The sequence below is a fragment of the Drosophila mojavensis genome, unplaced genomic scaffold (assembly GCF_018153725.1).
Source record: "Drosophila mojavensis isolate 15081-1352.22 unplaced genomic scaffold, ASM1815372v1 contig_36, whole genome shotgun sequence".
In the NCBI taxonomy this organism is placed as follows: Eukaryota; Metazoa; Arthropoda; class Insecta; order Diptera; family Drosophilidae; genus Drosophila; species Drosophila mojavensis.
Genome location: NW_025318858.1, coordinates 16,572,300 through 16,593,467, shown reverse-complemented (window position 1 = coordinate 16,593,467; position 21,168 = coordinate 16,572,300). Strand labels below are relative to the sequence as shown.

General features: G+C 34.7%; 1 protein-coding gene across 4 annotated transcripts in view; it reads left to right on the top strand.

The window, feature by feature from the left end:
- LOC6577001 (lachesin) overlaps positions 1 to 19,585 on the top strand; it is a 69,704-nt gene extending 50,119 nt beyond the window's left edge. For 2 of the 4 annotated variants that reach the window (XM_032729037.2, XM_032729038.2), the window contains exons 5-13: positions 493 to 558; positions 628 to 667; positions 740 to 895; positions 980 to 1,108; positions 3,998 to 4,135; positions 8,777 to 8,941; positions 9,889 to 9,948; positions 10,822 to 10,908; positions 18,166 to 19,585. In XM_032729037.2, coding sequence (XP_032584928.1) covers positions 493 to 558; positions 628 to 667; positions 740 to 895; positions 980 to 1,108; positions 3,998 to 4,135; positions 8,777 to 8,941; positions 9,889 to 9,948; positions 10,822 to 10,908; positions 18,166 to 19,001 — 1,677 coding nt within the window. In that variant the 3' untranslated portion in view covers positions 19,002 to 19,585. Of the gene's footprint in view, positions 1 to 492; positions 559 to 627; positions 668 to 739; positions 896 to 979; positions 1,109 to 3,997; positions 4,136 to 8,776; positions 8,942 to 9,888; positions 9,949 to 10,821; positions 10,909 to 11,411; positions 11,798 to 18,165 lie in introns of those variants that run through there. The other 2 variants (XM_044008687.1, XM_044008688.1) reach the window with 2 other exon arrangements.
- The last annotated feature ends 1,583 nt before the right edge of the window (positions 19,586 to 21,168 follow it).

Sequence of the window (21,168 nt, the reverse complement as noted above, 5' to 3'; positions counted from 1 at the left end):
TTTTAAGTATATAAATCTGTTCAGTAATTATTAAGGAGTTTTTGAAATATAATTTGAAGACAACTGATATTGAACATAATTCAAGAAAATAAAACTTCATTTCATCTAAAATTATTAAAATAAATTAAAATATATATAAATTTATTAAATTTAAGCTTGGAATTTTTATTGTTATTAATAAAAATTTAAATCTATTTAAAAATCATAAGCAATAAAAAACTTATAAAAAAAATAAAAAAAAACAACGACACACATTTACTCAATTTATAATTTTAAATTATTAAAAAAAAAAAAAAGTTAAGCGTAAGCATATTAAATCTTGTATTTTCAATCAATATTAAATTTTAATATTTAAAAAAAAATCTTTTTAAAAATAAAATATTTTATTATTTAAAAAAAAAAAATATTCAATCATATTTAAAATGTTACTTACAATTAAGTCATAATTTAATTAAGATTTTTTTAATATATCTCAAACTTTCCCTATATTAGTGGTATTTGCATATCAAGGAGGTGGAGGAAACAGATCGCGGCTGGTACATGTGCCAGGTGAATACTGTAAGTTCGTGAAGTCTGTCTTTAAAGAGAAAAGAAGTTGAATTGATTTGTGCTCGTTGTTCGTTGCAGGATCCGATGCGTTCGAGGAAGGGCTACCTGCAGGTGGTGGGTAAGTAGATTGGCAGAGCCATGCGCTGACAGCTGGACCGCAAGGCACATAACTGATTCTTTGTCGACGCAGTGCCACCCATGATAGTCGAGGGCATGACCAGCAATGACATGGTCGTCCGAGAGGGGCAGAATGTGTCGCTGATGTGCAAGGCGCGCGGCTATCCGGAGCCCTATGTCATGTGGCGACGGGAGGACGGCGAGGAAATGCTAATTGGCGGAGAGCACGGTGAGTAAACAGCCACGCATCTCACAATCACAATCACAATCCCTGCACGCAATTCATCTCCTCAATGCGCTCTCCCCCACACAGTCAATGTCGTCGATGGCGAGCTGCTGCACATCACCAAAGTGAGCCGACTCCATATGGCGGCCTATCTCTGCGTGGCATCCAACGGTGTTCCGCCATCGATTAGCAAGCGCGTCCATTTGCGAGTTCAATGTGAGTATTTCCATCGAACGAACTTTAGTATAAGCGCTTATATAGAGATCAATTAAATAATTACAGTTCAATTACAGAAATATGTATAGTTTAAAGTAATAAACATTTTGGCATAAAATTTCGTTAAACAAAATTTAGGTTAAAAGCTTTGCAGTTATTTAATAATTTATATATTCAATAATTGATTTATATATTTAGTTTACTTGTTTTTTTCATTTCTATTTTATTTTTATTAATTTATTTAAAGAGTTATTCAATTCATTCAATCTTAGTTGACATTTTTATTTGATTATATTTTTGCATATTTGATTTCATCTCTTATTTTATTTTATATTAAGTTTAATTGTTTTCTTCCCTTAAAACTTATATTTCTATTTATAAATGCATTTGAAAATGTATTTCTTTAGTCATTCAGATATATATTTATTTTTTTTTAGCTTTTTCTATAGTAATAATTAAAATATATATTTGCTTTTTATTAATCCACTTAATTTTATTTTCATAAATATTTATTATTATTATTTTTTTTTTTTTTATTTAATTGTAATTTTTCGTTATTACTTTAATTTAGTTTAGTCATTAAAAAAATTATTTATTTTATTTTATTATTATTCATTTATTTATTTACTATTTTTGATCATTAGTTTATTTACTTATATTATTTATTATTCTTGGTTCAGTCGTTTATCTTTCTTTTGTCCATTTGAAGACCAATTAATGCGAACAACTTTACCGTTAACGAATTGTGCAAAATACAATTCTTATATTCGGTTGGACGTGAGGTAACGCGTTAAATCCATTTGGGGGCTACAAATGTTATGCAACATTTATGTGACGTTGGGTCCATGCGCTGAGAGGCAGACGCGTTGTTAAATGCGTAAAATACACACACTCGCACACACACAAACAAAGCAATGCAGCCCTAACGCCCTACCCCTTCTCCTCTTTGTGCCGCTTGGCTGTTGCTGCCTCGGGGCAATAACCGCAGCGTGTCCTCAACATTGGCACACGAAAATTGGAGCCCAGCGCTGCCGACTGGCCGGACGGGGCAGCAGGCCGGGGGCAGGAGGCAGTGCTTCGAGGTGCACTCACTTGGCCGAAAAGCGACCAAAGCTGCAGTCACGTTAAATTAATTTACCTGTGCGTCTGTATGAGCGCATGTGTGTGTGTGCGTGTGCCTGTGCGTGTATTTGTTGTGTGTATGCGCTCATTTCGCCTTGTTTGTGGGCGTTTTGTTTGTTTGTTTGTCAGCAGGTGTTATTTTGTGCCCCAGCGCTGTGTACGTGGCGAAAATGCGTTGCCAATGCCATCAGAGTGCTTCTGTTGTTACTGCCACACACACACACACACACACACACACATACACCCATACATAGCTAGCGGCCATTGCAGCAACAAAAGCCATTTACACACACCCAGGCACAATCTCACGCTTAACAGGCGCACTTTTAATGACCGAATGCATTTTAATCCAAAAACAGTTTGCAAACTCACGTAAAATCCGTGCGAAAATTGCTTTTGCAAAATCTCTGATGGAAATTGAAAATTTGTTGATCAGCAAAAATATCGCTTATATACACAGCTATACTATTGCCAAAAGTCCATAAAAGTTTATAGATTCATATATGGGATCGGAATTTTATAATTTGCAATGAAGAAACGTGCAGAATATATAGTTAATAGCTGAAGCTTATTTATTTATCGGAATATTTTTAGATGTTTGGGTATTTTCCTTATTGATCATTAGTTGCTTTAGGAGAGAGCAATTAACCATTGACTAGCTTTTGCTGATGTCCTATTACTATTCAAAGAACTTTAGTTAATAAATTTACATCCGACTACAGTTCATTTATTTCCAATATTATATTCTATTATAGAGTTCACAGTTCACAGAGCACCTCAATAGTTTTGTACAGCTTACAAATTATTATTGGCTCAAATTTTGTAATAAAAGATGTTTTTATTGTGTTCATGAACATGCATGAACATAGAAATATGATAAGTATGCCCAACATGGAGTCCTACAAACCCAGAGATAAGATAATGATATGTAATAGGCCACACTCCCCAATAGATGCACTAGATTAAAGGGTTGACAATATGCATTAGTCTGGCCCATTTATTATTATTTTAACAAGTAAGAAAATTAAAATCTGACTCGGCTGACTGTATATTACTCAAAGAGTACCAAGTCACACTGGATGAACGAAATAATATATGGGTTTGTGGCGACGACTCGATAAATATGTTTTCCTCACACTCAAATCATTCTGAGCGCAACTGATTGCGTCGTTGCATAATGAGCTCGTTCGGCTGTTCGGCAATCGGCTGGCAATCGTTTTCAGTGGTTTTGTCTCGCTCTGCTTGTCTCCGATCGGTTGTTGCTGGCGTTAAATAAGTCAAAAAGTCTTTTGTATGCATGAGAGGCCATATCGACAGAGTTGAGTGTGTGCGTGTGTATGGTAATGAGAAGACCGTTTGCATTGAGTTATTGAGTCACACATGCCTTTGTATGATGCATATCGGATTCGATTGATCTCGCCAAGAGAGCCTACGGACAGTTATTTGAAGATATAGTGCTTATGGGCTTCGCTTTATTATTATTTTAAACATTTTCATACATATTGTATACATTATGGCTATATAAAATATATCAGAATTAATATAAAATGTAAAATATATATGCAATTTATGTATAATAGAATATATATTTCGAAAATTCATTTTAAATAATTTAAAAAAAAGTAACTGTGAACATAATTATTTATATATTTTTTTATATGTTTGTATTTACATTTAATGATTTAAATAAATATATTTTATAAATAAATATTCTTGCCCCTATCAACAGTTCAAATTCTAAAATACTTTTGCTCTCACATTTTTCAGTTCCGCCCATGCTGTCCATACCAAATCAGCTAGAAGGCGCCTATTTGGGCCAGGACGTTATGCTGGAGTGCCACACCGAGGCATATCCGGCCTCTATTAACTACTGGACGACGGAACGCGGCGACATGATAATATCAGGTAAATGTTGAATGCCAGCCAGTCTTTTAAGCTCTACTTATTGGTAACGTTGTGTGGTTGACTCTATATGTATATAATCTACAGAAGTGTGTATGTATGTAGGCATATGTGAAATAACTCCAATCTTGACCAAAAGCCTAGCGGGGGGCCTTTGCATTGTAGCCCGGTTTATTATGTGGACGAGCGTTTGTAAATGAGCTTACAATGTAATCAACATGCTGTGCGGCCAAGGCCAGAATATTGCGCCTGAAAATTGTCATGTAAAATGGCAAAAATTAAAACTCGCATCACGGCGTAAGCCCAAAAAATAAGTTAAGCCGCTGACGTTGCGACACACAGTCAGTGCCACTGCCACTGCCATTGCCAGAGGCAACTGCAACTGCAACTGCAACTGCAACTGAAATGAAAACAAATGAAAAGCCATTGGCAAACAATGACGTGGGCTGCTGCTCCTGCTGTGGCGATTTCTTTTTTGCATTACTCATACGCACTGAGTGACAGGCATTCGAAAAACATGCACAGCAACTGTTGAGCTGTAAATGTCACATTGTAGAGCTTTAAAAGTGATTGTCTGCATCGCTGCTATGCTTGACAGTCGACGGCGCCTGCAACTCTAAGAATCCAGCAAGCGCATTTAAAGGCGAAGTGGCCAAGTGCACCGCGGCCAAGCTGAAAAGCTGATTAAGTACTTAAATGTTCCTCCTTTTTGCATCTCATGGCAGTTGAGAGCTTCTGTACTTACCGGCTTTAACAAATATACAAATATACATATATCGACTTTTAATAATTTTTTAATAATTTTTGGTAATCTGATAAATAAATCTGAATAAAACCATTTGTCATATTTTCGTTTTTTCGAAATTACTAGGGAATCAGATTTTTTTCGATTTACACTGAATCACATTATCGGGATTCGACTGTATTTATAAATTTATTTATTTATTTTTTTTTTTATAATTTATAAATAAATTGAATTTTCTTCTTTTGTTTATCCGAAAATGAGATGCTTATATATTTAAAAAAAAAATTTATGAGTGCTGTGGATCACAATTCTGATTTAATGATCGAGCGTTGCAGAGTCGCCTATCATACAGGATTGAAGCCTTTGGGCAATTGCAACAAGTGTAAGAGAAATAGAGTGAGAGGTAGAGAGAGATACAGATAGAGAGAGATAGAGAGAGAAAGGGAGACATTCAGAGAGAGATAGATGCAAAAGTCTCGTAGTTGAGTTTCACCTGCCGCTCTATCAGCAGCTGCAGGTACGCTGCACTGAAGCTTAATTCGATTTTTATTTTAAATTTAACTTTCACATAATTTCTAATATCAATACTTATTAAAATAAATATTTAAGTTTCATTATTGACAGATCAACATCAATATATACATAGTTTAACTCAAGTCAAAAGTGTTTAAAATTATGCATTTAAACAATTTGTTATACATATATTTCAAAATGAAATATGTACGTATATAAATATTAATATATGCAAATGAACATTTAATTACTGTAAAAACGACCTCAGGCACACATTTAATTAATACAAACAATCTGAGCATAATTGGAACATAAGCAACGTGCATGCCTATAATCACACATACCTACACACTTAAAGTGAAAACATATGTATCAATCTGTCTCTGAATCTCATATTTTACTGATTACCATACTCGCAATTCGCTTTAATTGATAACTAATTGAATTGCAGCAAAGTTTCCTGCAAAACAATTGCTTTTAATTGATCATTGAGCTGTGTCAGAGTGTGTCGAGAAATGTAATATGGTATATAAGCAAGAACTGGAAATCGTATTTGGTAAATATTGTAGCGATAATAGGAAACGGAATTGAAATAAATATGAGAGCAGCTAAAAACAATATCATATGAGCCAAATATTCACACAGGCAGATAAACAGATGGACAGATGTTACAAATGTCACAAAATATTATGTTGCTGCGGAAATTATTTGAACATAATCACATTGGCAAATATACATATGCACACACACACACCCAGGCGAGGGCCAAAAGGATAAACTCAGCTCAGTTGTGTACCGTGAAAATAAATGAAAATTGAATAAAATTAACACAGGCTAAAATGCTGAAATCAATAAAACTAATATATAGAAAAATCATAGCATACTTTTCAGGGCACAATATTCATTTTTTTAAATTTTTTTTTTATTTTTTTATTTTTATATTATTTAAACAGGCTTTTTACTACCTAATTGGCAGCTTAACAAGTTGAACATACAATATTCATAGAACCCAAAAGAGCTAACATTCAGCAGTTTTTTTTTTTTTTTTTTTTTCTATTCTTCTTTTATGATTCTAAGCTGATGACTCAGCTCTTGCGAGTCATGAGCATAGAAATTATAATAGCAAGACTAACATGCCTATATCTTATTTTTATGCTTAAATGCTATTTGTTTGTTCGATATGCCACACACACCTACACACAAATATACATAAGTGACACGACATTCTGGTGTATGCGTGTGTGTGTATGTGTTGGGCAAATTATAGCCCAGGTTGTAGAGACATTTCATATGCACACACGCATAGGCAGCAAACAAAACGCGAGCTGCAGATATGAACATTTTCGGTGGCGTCGCGCATGATGCATGGCAAACAGACACCAAAAACTTTTTGGGTAATAAATTTTAAGCGATTCCGCAGTGAAACGCATGGAAACTAGTTTGGATGTGTGCGTGTGTGTGTGTGTGTGTGTGTGTGTGCCGCTGAAGTAGGGTGGCCAAAGAAACTAGGAAAAGAAAGTTATTTAAATGATGCAGAGCTAAGACATATTTGAATATACAAAAAAATTGCGAATATAGAAGATAAATTAAATTGTGCTTACATACGTATATAGCAAGAGAACGAGAGCGATATGAAGAGAGAAAGATATATATATTACATTATTATATGGCTGTCTAGGACTAGGCATTGATACATATGTATATAGCTAAGTTTAAGAAAAATAATTCTCAGAAGTTACCAGAGCTGTAATATAATACCTGAGATTAGGAAGGAAATATGACATCCTCTATCTGTCAATATTTTCAATTAAATATTTTATATTTTCAAATATAAATATTACATATATTTCAAAAATTTCTTTAGTTATAAATCATAAATTTTTTTAAGATTTTTGTATGCTCATATTTGTGCTTGTTTATTTAGACCAGCAAATATTTAATATTTAGAGATAAACTTACATTTCTAATTAAACATACAGATGCAGATATTAACTACAATTATTTATATAGCCAAAGCCAAATTATGTGCTATGTAAAATATAGAATTATTAGCCACATCATCATTTAATGGGTATGCGTATTCTCCCCTCCCCTCACATATTCACGCTCTCTCCGATATCTTCCAATACTGTCTCAATTCTAACCCAATTCTGCTCAAAAGGAGCCCAACAACTTGTCAAACTGCCCTCTCGGCAACTGTCGCTGGCATATGCCATTTGTCACAGACTTAGTCAGGGACAGGACAAGCAATTCTCTCACAGACTGCCGCGGATGCATGCCACAGTCAGCCCGACAAAAAAAAAAAAAAAAGAATATAAAAAAAAAAAAAAAAAAAAAACAATCAACTTGTGTTTTATGCCCCAATATCGAATGGCGGTGTATTAAAAGTATAAAGTTGCGCCGAATCGCATATGTCGAGGTCTCTGCTGCTGCTGCTGCCTTTGATTATGAGTTAAATTATATATTTGCGTGTCGGAGCGGCTTATAATACCGCACGAAAAGTATCTGAGAAACTGCGGCGTCACAAAAGGTGACTGACTATACAAAAAAAAAAAAAAAAAAAAAAAAAAAAAAAAACAATGAACAAGTAAGAAAGAGGAACATGCATGTGCCGCAACGCAAATTGTTTTTGCCAAAAGACATTTGTCACACACACACACACATGAGCTCACACACACTTTGAGGCACCACATGGCGTATGAGCAACATGCGATATCGCCTTACACTGCGCCAAACAATCAAACTGAAATTAAGTTTATATATTTAATGCTTCTACTTATGCCCAATATAGTATTTCTCTATATACCTGAGCCTAGGCTAGACCAGAAAATAAGAACATAAAAATAGGCAGTGAAATTAAAGCCAGCGCAGAAGAAGCAGAAAAAATAAACTTGGAAGAAGCAGGAAAAAAAAACGTAAAGAGCATTGAACAAAAGTTTTTCTTTTAGATTTTCACTGATTAATGAGAAAAGTTTTATTTAGTGCAGGGCAGAGGGAACACCCCTACTATTGAACTACGGCAGTTTTAATTACACATACACGCAGATGGCTAGAGTGAGTGGCAGGGAAAGAGAGGGAGGGAGAGAGAGCGAGTGAGGGACAAGCGAGGCGAGAAGCGCGTAATTAGTTTGAGTTGCCATTGAAAACACGCCCACATACACACAAACAAACAAACACACACATACAGAGAGAAACTAAGAAATGCAGGTGACATTAATTAATTGATTTATTTTGTCTTTGCTCTTAAAGTTTTGTGTTTGTTAAGCTAAACTTTAAAGCTGTAATTTTCTTTTTTTTTTGTATATTATATATATATATTTTTATATGTATTTTCATGTTGAATTTCATTCAAACTGTCGGTTTTTCTCGGTTTTTTTTTTTTGCAGACACTTCCCGGGCGGGCGATAAATACGAGACCACATCAACCGTCAGCGGTTATACGAAATATATGAAGTTAAAAATTCGCGCCGTTGGCCCGAACGATTTTGGCACCTATCGCTGCGTGGCAAAAAACTCGCTGGGCGAAACCGATGGCAACATTAAGCTCGACGGTGAGTGACACACGCACACATGCACATATATATATATAAATATATATATACAAATATATATTTCGCATATATATTTAACTGTTGTAATTTTTTTTTTCAACTTTCAACTATTTTTTTTAATTTACTGCAATTTATTTGCTGCATTTGTGCAGCAGCCATAAAAAATTACTTCGCATTTTTCATCAGTTTAAAGATTTTTCGCTCTTTATTTCAGGCTGTCAAAGAGTTGACATTATTTAAATACCATAAAGTATTGCTATAGTTTCGCATATTTTATAAAAGTTGTTAAATGAGCAGTTTATATTTTTAAAGAAATAAATTTTAATTTGTTATCCATGATTTATTTTTCACAATTATTTTAAAAAACAACTGAAATAAATAGTTTTTTGAAGGCAACATAAATTTATTTGTACATATTAAATATTTATTCTGAAAACTCAACTATTTTAGTAGTTTGAAATATAATTCATTGCAGTGCTTTAAGAGATAAAAAAAAAATTAAAATTAAAGATAAAAAAATAAATAAATAAAAAATAAAATAAATAAATTAGTAAAAAATTCATAAGTAAACAAATAAATAAAAACAATTATATTAAATTTATTATATTATTCATTATATTGTTATTGATTAATTTTGTGTATTGCGTAAAGTTTTTTTTTTTTTTTTTTTCTTTGTACATAAATTAATGTATTTAATATTTTATATATATTTTTATTTATATACTTAAAATGATATATATATATATATATATATATATATATATATATATTTTTATTTTTTTATTTTTATTTATTTATTTTTTTTCCATATATTCAATTTCGTATTAATATTTGTTTATTTGAACATATTTGTTAAAATAAATTTTAATTGTCTATATCCTCGGTATATCACATCTAAATCAATATTAAAATGTAAATTGTTTTCCAATTTTGATTACGTACCACAGAAATGCCCACGCCCACAACAGCAATAATATCCGAGATGGCCATGTTAAATCGAAGCTATGGTAAGTGCAGCCAAAGGTTTTGCTCTTCTTTTCTCAGTCTCGAAACAGTCAAAGGCTGTGCTAAATGTTTATTTAACAACTATCATAAGGCACCCATTCACCACTCACTCAACCTTCGTCTAAATTGATTTTGCATAATTTTCTATTTATCAACCTTGTGCACCGCAAATCATCAGCACTCAACGACTTCAAAAATAACTCAAATTTAGCTGCAATGAGAAAAGAAAATGTTTTATTGATTTCAGTAGAATTGTGTGTATAGAAGCTTTAAAGTAATTTTCTAACTAAATTCTCTTCCATCAAGAGTTGCAAAAATATTTCCAGTAAACTCTGGACAAAGTCCCTTAACTGACGTTCCACTCGTAACGTAAACCCTTTACCATGTTTCTCTCCCTCTCCCTCTCCATCTCGCTTATTCCCATTGGCTTGCATGCTATTTTCTGTGTCCATTTTTTTTTTCTTTTTTGCTTGTCTTACCATATTTACTTTTGTTTGTTTGCCATGTTTGCGCTCCTCTCTCGCAGACGTCTATTAAATGCAAATAAATGCAAAAATTAAATAAAAATACTTGGAATACTTTACGTCTATATATATTATACGTTTTTATATGGCTTTTTCTTTTGCTTTGCCCAACCTGTTCAGCTCGTTTGCTGACTATTGCTTTCATGTTGCCTGTAAAACAAAATCACGAAATTTTTCAACAACAACAAAATGATAATAAACAAAACTCCAACCGTCATTATTCATATACCTCGTGCCGTGCCAGAATCACGTCCAACTCTCACACTCTATCTCTCTCTTTCTCTCTTTGTCTCTCCCTCTCTCTCACTGTCTGTCTTGCTGATTCTTGCTGCATAAAATTATAAAAAAAAGATGGCAAGAGACGTCATAGAAATAAATTTGAGTCGGCTAACGCTTTGCCTGATTACGGGGTTGAGGAGTGGCGTGACGGTGCTCAAGGTAAGTACATGGCTACGAGTATGGCCCACACCTAGCTATCTATCTGTCTACCTACACACCCACCTGTGCTCTCACCTAAAGATACAAAAAGGAAAGCTCGGCTCTTTGTGCACGGCCAAGTTATGCAGCTGCAGCTGCCTTTTTGATAGCCATCGCTGCACTTTTTCATCATTTTCACACAGCTTTCCAGCCTCCGTATTCCTCTCCCTCTCTCTCTTTGGCATTTTCTTTGCATTCATTTTGTATATATTTATGTTTATGTATTTCAAGTGCGTCGTCGTTGGCTTTCCCCGTGTTGCCCGTGGCCATATTGCAAAACTTATAATAGCTCTTTTGGCTTTTTGTTTGAGCCATGGCCAAGTGTTTGGCGCCAACGTTAAAAATTAATTAAATTTCCTTGACGTTTGCACAATCACAGTTGTAGTTATTATTATTTTTATTTTTATTTGTATTTCTTTCCTTTATTTTCCATTTTCTATTTTCCATTTTCATTTCATGTTTAGCTGCAAATACTCTTACTGCACTTTATTGCCATTCGCCTTCTTGCAGCCAGGCGCTGCATCTCAGATTTATAAAGTGCCACAAGCATAAAGCGTACAACTAACAATCAGATGAAACTGAAGATGAAAACGAAGAAGAAGCAGCAGAGGCAGGAAATCAACAGTGAGCGAAAGTGGGTGTTGGCCCTCTCAAAGCAATAAGTTGTTGAAAGTTTTAGCCGTTTTATTGAATGACTGCAAAGAGCTGAACGATTTGTAGTTTTATTTGCCAACTGTACTGAGCAAATAAATTAGCTAGCCTGGTTAGAGCCGGCGAGCTTATTTGAGATGTTGTATGAAAATAGACTGAAACAAAAATTAAGAAATTGTCAAAGCTTGAAACAACATCAATACAAATTGTACTCAATAAATAAATTAAGAAGTTTTAAACATTTTATTTAAGGTAGTTTTTTTTTTTTTTTTTTTTACATTTCTTAAAAATAATGTATATAATAAGGAAATTGCGAAAATGATACAAATCTTCATAGTTTATAAGTATTTTGGACGGGTTACTAAATATTATGATTTGACAACACGTACAAATTAATTTTTAAATAAATCTTAAATATTTTCATTCGTATTAAACTCAAATTATTTATGAAAACTATAATTTTTTGCAATAACAGTCTGTATGCTTCTTTCCTATAATAGAAAAATTAAGTTTTGTTTGGTTTATGCTTTGTATACATTGCCTAAATGGCCTAAATTATGCATATAGTAGTAGGGCATAGCTTGAATATCATATCATAGCCTGAATATCATATTATATCGATAATTGAGACTTTATTTATATATATAATCGGAAATTGTTTAACTTACTTGGTTAAACTGACGGACTAGACACTTGAGGCAGAAAATAATTTCAATCTATACTTTATTAGAGCTGCCCTATACACATATGTTTCCTTAAGTGACCAGGGTATATATACTAAAACTGTCCTCCACTGATTTCGTTCTCAATACCTTAATTGATTGGCTGTTTATGGGTTTAAGCATTGCAAGCGACCGTTTAAAGAGGAAAAGCCACAAATCAATTTCGCGCTAATAACGCCTTTATTTCAATTAAAATGCGGGAAAAGTGCGTATTAATCTGATAGCAACAAAACACTGACAACAACAAAAAATTGCAACAACAACGCGAGCCAACAAAATGAATAAAATGTACGGAAGCGGCAATGGAATGCAGTTCGCATGTTGCACATCAAACTAGCCACAAAAGCTAACCAACAAATTAGGGTAGCGGAGAGGAACGGCTGGTGGGGTATATTCAAGGGAGCGGCTAGGAGGAGGTGGTTAGTAAACTAAGCCACAAAATACAGCCGCAGAACACAACCTAACAACAATTTATTTTGTATTTTATTCCATTTTCATTTCGAATGCACGCTAGACCTTAGCAGCGGGCCGTGAATGCTTCACACCGAAAATATACATACATACATACATATGTGTGTGTGCAAGAGAGGAGTATGATGTGTTTTTGGGTGAGAGCAAGCACTATGTGTGTGTGAGAGAGTCTCTTTGCTAAGCGTGCAAGAGAGCGTGGGAGAGCGAGTGTATGTGTGTGCATTTGTGATTGCCATGTATTAACATCGTGTGTTTGTGTGCTCGCTGCTCGTTTTACCGTTCAAATAAATCTGCTGCAATAAAAATGCCATCAATCGCATAGCCAAAATGCAACAACAACACTCAGAGGCGGGCAACAGCTTAAACGCTGATTGACACTGACATTGTGACGCTGTCAATACCAATATCCACGTCTATGCGGCCACAGGACACACATGTCCTGCCTTCGCTCCTTTTTCACTAAAAACGTGTGCATGTCACAAATTAGTTGCGGAAAAAAAGCAAGAACAAACAACAAAACGCAACGACAAATTAGCCATAAATAGCGAGTGGTTTTATTGCGGTTTAAGCAACAAATTTTAATCCTTGGCGCAGCAAACAACGACAGCAACAACAACAGCACCAACAAGCGCAACAATAACAACATGGCTGGCTGACCAAAAATATTTGCGAGCAAAAATGTTGATTGCATTTAAAATGCAATTATTTAAGGCATGCGTCCGTGAAATGCCGCTCAACCGACTGCACTAATGAACTGGATCCGAAGTGAGCGAACGGAACTGCCGGTATGAGAGTGAGAGAACGGGTGTGGGAGTGGGAGCGGGAGCATATCGCTTGTCTGGACAAAGGCTTTGTACAAATAGCAGACGAAGAGCTGGCAAACGCACTCGTGCATCGAAAGTCCCATAAAAAAGAATGGAGCAAGAGCAAGAAGTAAAATGGAAAGAATAACAGGAGCAAAAATAAGCAATTCGCTTCGAATGAACAGTCGATAAAAACACTTCAGTTTGTTTTCAAAAGAAACCCGATACGAACAATAATCCCATTAAGCTCAATGAAAACAAATATGATGTAGCAAGAAAATCGTATTCTTCTTATATTCAGAATTAAAATTATTTATTGCATATAATGTAGACAGGAAGGTGTGTCGACCCAGTCGTCCATCCCACACATAGATATTTATTTGAATTTCCTTAGAAGCATATATATTGTAATTAATAATATAAATGCATTACGTTAGCTTAAATATGTTTGTATATGCATGTACATATGTATATATTTCTGTACGCTGCATTGGTTTCTGCAAGTTCATAATACAGCTGTGGAATTAAAAGTAAACTAACGCGCGTAGCATAAGCTTTACTCATTCCGCCAAGAGAAGCGGCTGAGTTTTGATTATAAGAGAAGAGTCAATTAATCTCAGTGGAAAGATAAACAAAGAGCGTTGTTAATAGAATTTGCAAGAGTGCTTCTCTCACGCACACCTACAAATTCAGCTTGAGTGATATATGTATGTATGTAAACGGCATAGGCGAGCAAACAGACTTAGCAACAAGCGCCTAGAAGACGTATTGAGTGCTTCTCTTATAGTTGCTGAGAGGATCCACAACCTCACACACACCGACATGATGAGAGGCCACAAATTACAATTGAGGGATAGTAACTCAGGGAGTCTTTTAACAGTGTGGATTGCGACTGCAGACTTGCACGATCGAGTCTATTAGGGCTGAGTCGTTTAGCAGTGACTGACTGGAGCGCATCTCTTATAATTGCTGACAGGATCCACAGCCTAGCACACACAAACAGAATGTTATGCGTAGATGGTCGGCAGCAAATACCGTTTTAATTGAGTTCTTATTGTTACTTATTTGAGTACTCTCACTTCAGCTACTCAGTTGTCAACGAGCTTTTGCTTCGATCGGAGTTGTTGAAAGAAATAGGTGCATAGAGTGATTATTATAATATGTACATATACACATACGTATATTATATTATGTGCGTAAGTACAGCAATATTAAACTTGATTATTAATTTCTTAAAAATCTCAAGTTTTATCAAAATTATTTCTTACTCAAAAATAATTAAATAATAGAAATAATAATAAAATAAATAAAAAATTTGCTAGGTTTCTATATTCTTTCTTGAACACGCTGTAAGCAACAGTATAGTATGAAAGGTAAATAAAATAATATCATATTTGGCTCAATTACTTGCTACTGGACTAACACACATTAAAATTGAAAGACCTTTATTACAAAGCAACAGAACTTCCCGCAAAAGTCTTTAAATATTGATTTAAATCAGACCTCGAGTCGAGAAAATAAATATAAATTCATAAAAATAAATATTTTATTTAAGCTCCCATAAAAAGAAAGAAAAAAGCAAACAAACAGTGCCACAAAATGGCTTTTTGATTGATTTGCGATTGACAGCTTTGACGTAGAGCTTTCAGCCTTTTGTTTTGCCATCGCCGCCGCTTATAAATAAAACAAAAGGCACATACATAAATATATAAATAAATACATATATGGGACCTATGAGCTAAAGTTGAAAAATCAGAACAAAGATGCGTGGCATGAACGAAAAAAAAAAAAGAAAATGGGGAATATTTATTGCCCTGAATTGGCATCGAATGAAATATGCCATCAAAATTGTCTGAATGTCGGCTCTGACACCTTTTCAATGTGCTCTCAATCAAGCGTGAATACGGGCACCCATATGCACACACTTTCTCACACACACACTCACGCATGAATTTATGTCTTTGATATCAATCAAAGGCCAATGCGAATTTCCGACTCAATTTTGCTTCGAGCCTTAAACAAACAGCTCAAGGCTGAGTTAGGCGTACGAATTTCGTGTGTGTCTGTGTGGGTGTGTGTGTGGGTGAGAGTGTGGATAAATGGGCATGTGTGTGTGTGTTGTTGCTTTGTGTGTTTGTCTTTTCGCTTCTCTCGATGCTCTTGAAATTGCTTGAAGTTTGCCTTATTTGAAGTATTTGCGCTTTGTCGAACCTATCACTTTATATTTATGACTTTGACTATAGTCAAAATCAACAACAGCAACAACAACAACAACTGTCCTAAATGGCCATATAAGTAAGAGCAGAACAGCAAATGTAACAACAACAACAACAAACAGCCAAAAGGACCACAAAAAGCCAGCAGGAAAATCAACGCATTGCGCGCTTAAATACCACTTTGTTGTTATTTATGACGCCAGCTGATGAAAAGCCAAATGCCAAAAGATTAAAAGCTGATAAAATATATTTAATAGCCCTCATATGTATGTACTTTCGGCCAGCCAACACTATGAACTTTCCAAATATATGTATCTGAGTGGCTGGGCACAGTGGTATGCAGGCGATGGCATATACTTTGCAAAATAAGTAGGGAAAATTGAAATAACAAAATATGCAAAAAATTATTAAAAATATATAAGAAATGAAGAAATTTATTAATGACAATTATTCAATTTAAAAAAATACATATAATAATAAAACAAATTCTAAATAAATTAATTTTTATAATGTTTTCGTTTTATATTATATATATTTTGATATGAAAATGAATTGCAAAAATATTTGAAATTTAATCCAATATCAGCGGAAAACATTTTTTTAATTTCTAGCAAAATATTGTGCTGAAAAATCAAATTCCAAAGAAACAGTTATAATATAAATAGATAATATGATTACAAATAATTTTGATTATTTATTAATTAAAAATGCTTCAGATATAATTGCATTAGAGAACTCTTGGCTTCAATAATTTTGTACTTTTCAACACTCAGACTCAGACCACTGTGCCTGCAATACATCAAACATTGACATGCGGTCAACAAAGTGCGTTCAATGACGTGCATAAAAACCAAAGGCAGCTACAACAGCAACGGCAAGAAGGAATGTGAGAGAGGGAGAGGAGGGCTTAGGGCAGGGGAGTGCAGGTTGTGGGGAATAGCACTCAATCAAGCGTGGAGACAGGGGACACACGTTGTCCCAGCTTTGGGTACATTGACTGCTCGCCACATAAAGACGCACAGAAGCAGCCAGAACGGTAAAATATTGTCGAGTAATCGCTGTCGAAACGCTCGTCGAATGCATTGACGCTATAAAGACACACAATGACGTTGTAAAAAGACGAGGGGAGAAATAACAGTCAGATGGACAGGGCGACAGAGACAGACAGACGGAGAGACAGCGAGAGTGAAAAGTGGGTGGCCAGCGAAATACGTATAAAAATGTTGAGAGGAGTCCGCGTGGCAAGCAAAAGATGTCAACAAGCAGCAAGCCGGAATGGAAGCCATTCGGGTAGCGCTGGCTTAAGTGAGCTCCGTAAATAGAGCTGTTGACCAGAGAGAAAGGGGCGACTGCGCCAGTGAGAGAGACAGGGGGCAATAGGGGCTGCGTGGGGTCAGTCCTTTAGCAGTTGACCAGTTAATGTCTATAGAAAAGGTTTGGATTGTTTGTGTAATATTTTCAAATATTTTGAGTATAAATTTTTCAGTATGTTTGGCTTGCTCAGATTTAGAATTTTGTAATTAACACAAAAATGTTTAAGGGAGGCAAAAAAAAAATAAATAAAATAAAATAGATATATATATATGATATTTAGTTTTTATATACAATATTGAAATATATATATTTTAAAATGCATAAAATATATATTAAATTTAATGTTTAATGTTTACAAAATTATCTACAGAATTATTATAAACACAATTTGCTAAGATATAGATATATTAACTTCATATATATTTTTTTATAATTTTTAGCATTAAATACAAACTCTAAATGGAAAAATTCTGATAGGAAAACTCTCTCCACGTCCCTATAAATTTTTTGTAGTCTGCAAATTCCATAATTTTGATTACATGTGCTTAAGTTGCTCGCTTTGATTATAATTTGCTTGGTCTGCATTCGATTAATGAAATCCCAATGCTAATTTTGAGGGTTACGAGCCAATCGTGCCAATTTAGCTGTTGGCCAGACAAACAGCTATTGGCCCAAGCCGCAGAGTGCAAAATCAATAAATTAACAAGCAATGCCCATATTGCCTGCCAGCTAGGATGGGCCTGGGCCTGGGTAACTACTATTAAATGCATTCCACCATCAACGCACCACCCATAGCAATATTCTTCAACGTTCCCTCATCTGGCTGGCCCCCGTCCCGCCTCGCCTGGCTGAAACCATTTATCCAATGCCATTTTGGCTTTGGTAACGCGCAAAATAAATGAAAATATAAACCCGACTAACCAAAAACTGATTACTACAAGAGCTCAAGCACTCATGAAGCGCCCGCCTCCTGTTCACTTCCCCTGCCTCTCTCCCTCGCTGTGAGTCTCTCTAACGCTGTTTTCTTGTTCTTATTCGCAGGCAGCCATGGTGGCAACACTGGCGATAACAATCAAACGCCCGTGCGTAATCCGCCCGGAGCATTTCACAATTCTGCAGGCTCACTGGCACAGCATAATCTACTTGGTAAAATAATGCGCGGCATTAAAACGCAATCATTTGGGATTTTCAAACGTTTATCGAGTTATTTGCCAGCGGCGCTGCTGGCGTCGCTGCCAGCGTCGACAAGTCGATGGCGTATGAGTAATATGAAAAGCCAAGCCCACACTCAGCCACTGGAGACTGCTGTCGGCGTGCAGTCAAACATAAACAGAAGCAGCGGCAGCAGCAGCAGCAGCAGCAGCAGCAGCCACAGGACCATCCACAGTAACACCATCAACACCAACAGCAACAACAACCAGACTAGCAATAGCAATCGATGGGCGTGGCAGCGAGAGTCGCGCATATTTCACATAGCTCATACGCCGCGTGTGACGCAATGCGATTGGCCAACGCTCATTTGCATAGTAATATTGGCAGCGGGCGTTGTTGTTGCCACGGATGTTATGCCCAAGTTGTTGTTGCTGTTGCTGTTGTTGTTGTCTCCATTGTTGCTGTTGCTGCATTTTATCGGCAGCCGGATCGCATTTTCTATTAGTGCGGCGCATAGGCAACATTTAATGCTAACATTTTCGGCTGTTGGTAATAAGGTTGCCGCATTGTTGCCGCAAATTTATACAACAACAGCAGCAGCAGCAGCAGCAGCGGCAGCAGCAGCAGGGGCAGGAGCAGGAGCAGGAGCAAGAGCAGGAGTCGCGGCAGTAGCAACCCAGCCAAACACATTTAGTTTGCTTTGCCAGCCCTGGCATTCAAGATGAAATCAAATAATTGCAAAAAACTCATTTAGGGCACAACAACATGACGGAGATGATGAAGAAGTGGAGAAAGAAGAAGCTGTAGAAGTAGAAGAAGCAGCAGAACAAACAGCACGCCAAGAGCGTGCAAAATAGAATCAAACTTAGACAAGTAAGTAAAAAGTATAAAAAACAGCATAAATGTTGTGCAAAATATGTAAGCAGCACAAGAAACTCAAATGGCATACTCATATAAACATATATAGATATATATATGAACTGTATAGCAATAATCGTAAAATGTTTCTCATGCTAAATGGCAACAGCAATTGGCGTGGCTCTTACATACATTGATTTTTTAATTGCCAATCAGCAGCAGTTGAAGCAGCAGTTGTCTATTTCCTTTCTCAATGTCTAAACGGATTTTCTAATGCAATTAATTAAGCATTTACAGTAATTCATTGAAATGTCAATCAATGCTGAAATGACTGCCATTCATTCCCATTCAACTTGCATTTAAACGTCTTTCACAAATCAAAGTAGATAAGAAATTGCCAATAAAACCTAAGCAAACCTCAGACTTAATGAAAGAGTTGGCTTTATTGTATTTATAAAAATATTAATTCCTTATATTCTTATCATTTTATTAAAAGGGAAAATAAAAGGGAACCCCACATTGAAGAGATTGAGATTTAAGAGTGTTTATCATTTTTAGCTTGATTTGTTTATACTGGCTTGAATGGCCTGATCGCACCCATGGGTCACTTGGAGATATGCTGAATGCTGGGTTCCCACAAAAACGGTGTAATGTGATCTTTTGTTTATGGGGCTCTGATTCTTTGGTATATTTTGACAAGTTTTGCATTGTTTAAAAAATGGCCGGATGTTTTTGTCGGCAAGCTTGAGTTTAGGGTGAGGTTCTGAAGATGCTTGGCTAAGCTCGAATTTGAGGTTTTATGAGGTGGACTTTGAGCTATATATGTATTATTGAAATGTTGAAAATATTGAATATTGAGTTAATTGTTATTCAGACTTTTTTAAATAAAGAGACTTTTTTTTATCGACCCTAATGATAAAATATTAAAATATTGACTATTGTTTGTATATATTTAATATATTCTAGAGATATGCTAATGTTATTATTTGATTATTGAAAAAAAAATAAAATAAATAAATAAAAATGCTTAACAGTTTCTGATGCATTTATATAGAATATATTGATATTTACATAAGTAACTTCCCCATCTTTTGAAATGTCCCCCATTCTGAGGTGCATAATTGAGGGTATTATGTGGAATGTGTTTCTATCAGAATATTTTCATTTCCCTGGGTTTATTATTTTTGGGTTTGCAGTTGTATTAGGGATCGATTCCTTTTGTTTATTTAAATTTATCATTTTTTTTGTGGCATTTTTTTGTACGTAAAATGCTTTTATTATTTGAGAGGTGCTCTATGCTATGATATTTTCTCTTTTTTGGTTACAATATTGCTTATGTTGGTATTGATGCTTATTTATGATTGTGCGATGGAATTATGTGCTAAAATTTAAATTGGGGACTATAAGCAAAGTAAGTCAATACATATTGAGCTAAATAACTTTTGCTTTTTATTTAATATTTGTGTTTTATATTAAAAAGCATAAAAAGCACTAAAAATGCTTTTCTTTGTATGAGAATAAATTAAAAAAAAAATATATATATATATATATATATTTTAAAAAATTGTTTTTATAAATATATTTTGGATGTTTACATTTTATTTATTTTTTTTAAATTATATTTTATACAACTTTCTAGTTTCAAAATTATACAGAATAAAAACATTAAAAAAAAAAATAATAGATTTATTCATTCACCACAATTCAATTTGTAAACCCTAATTTAATACAGAACTTGACATAGTTTTGTCAAATGGTGTGCTCCAACATGGGGACATCATAATTATTCAGCCATTCAACTTTACAATTATAATTTGCGTTTGCCATGCGAGTGCAAAATAATTCAAAGCAAAATTCAATAAAACTAATGATATATGTATGTATGTATGTATTTTCATATGAATGCGCTGCGAACTGCCAAAAGCCAATTGCTGTTGAAATATTTACAAAATTAAAAGCGAAAATGTTTGTTTGCAATTATATTCGAAATCAGTGCAAAATATGCGCGCAATGGAAATGTTTCTACACAAATAA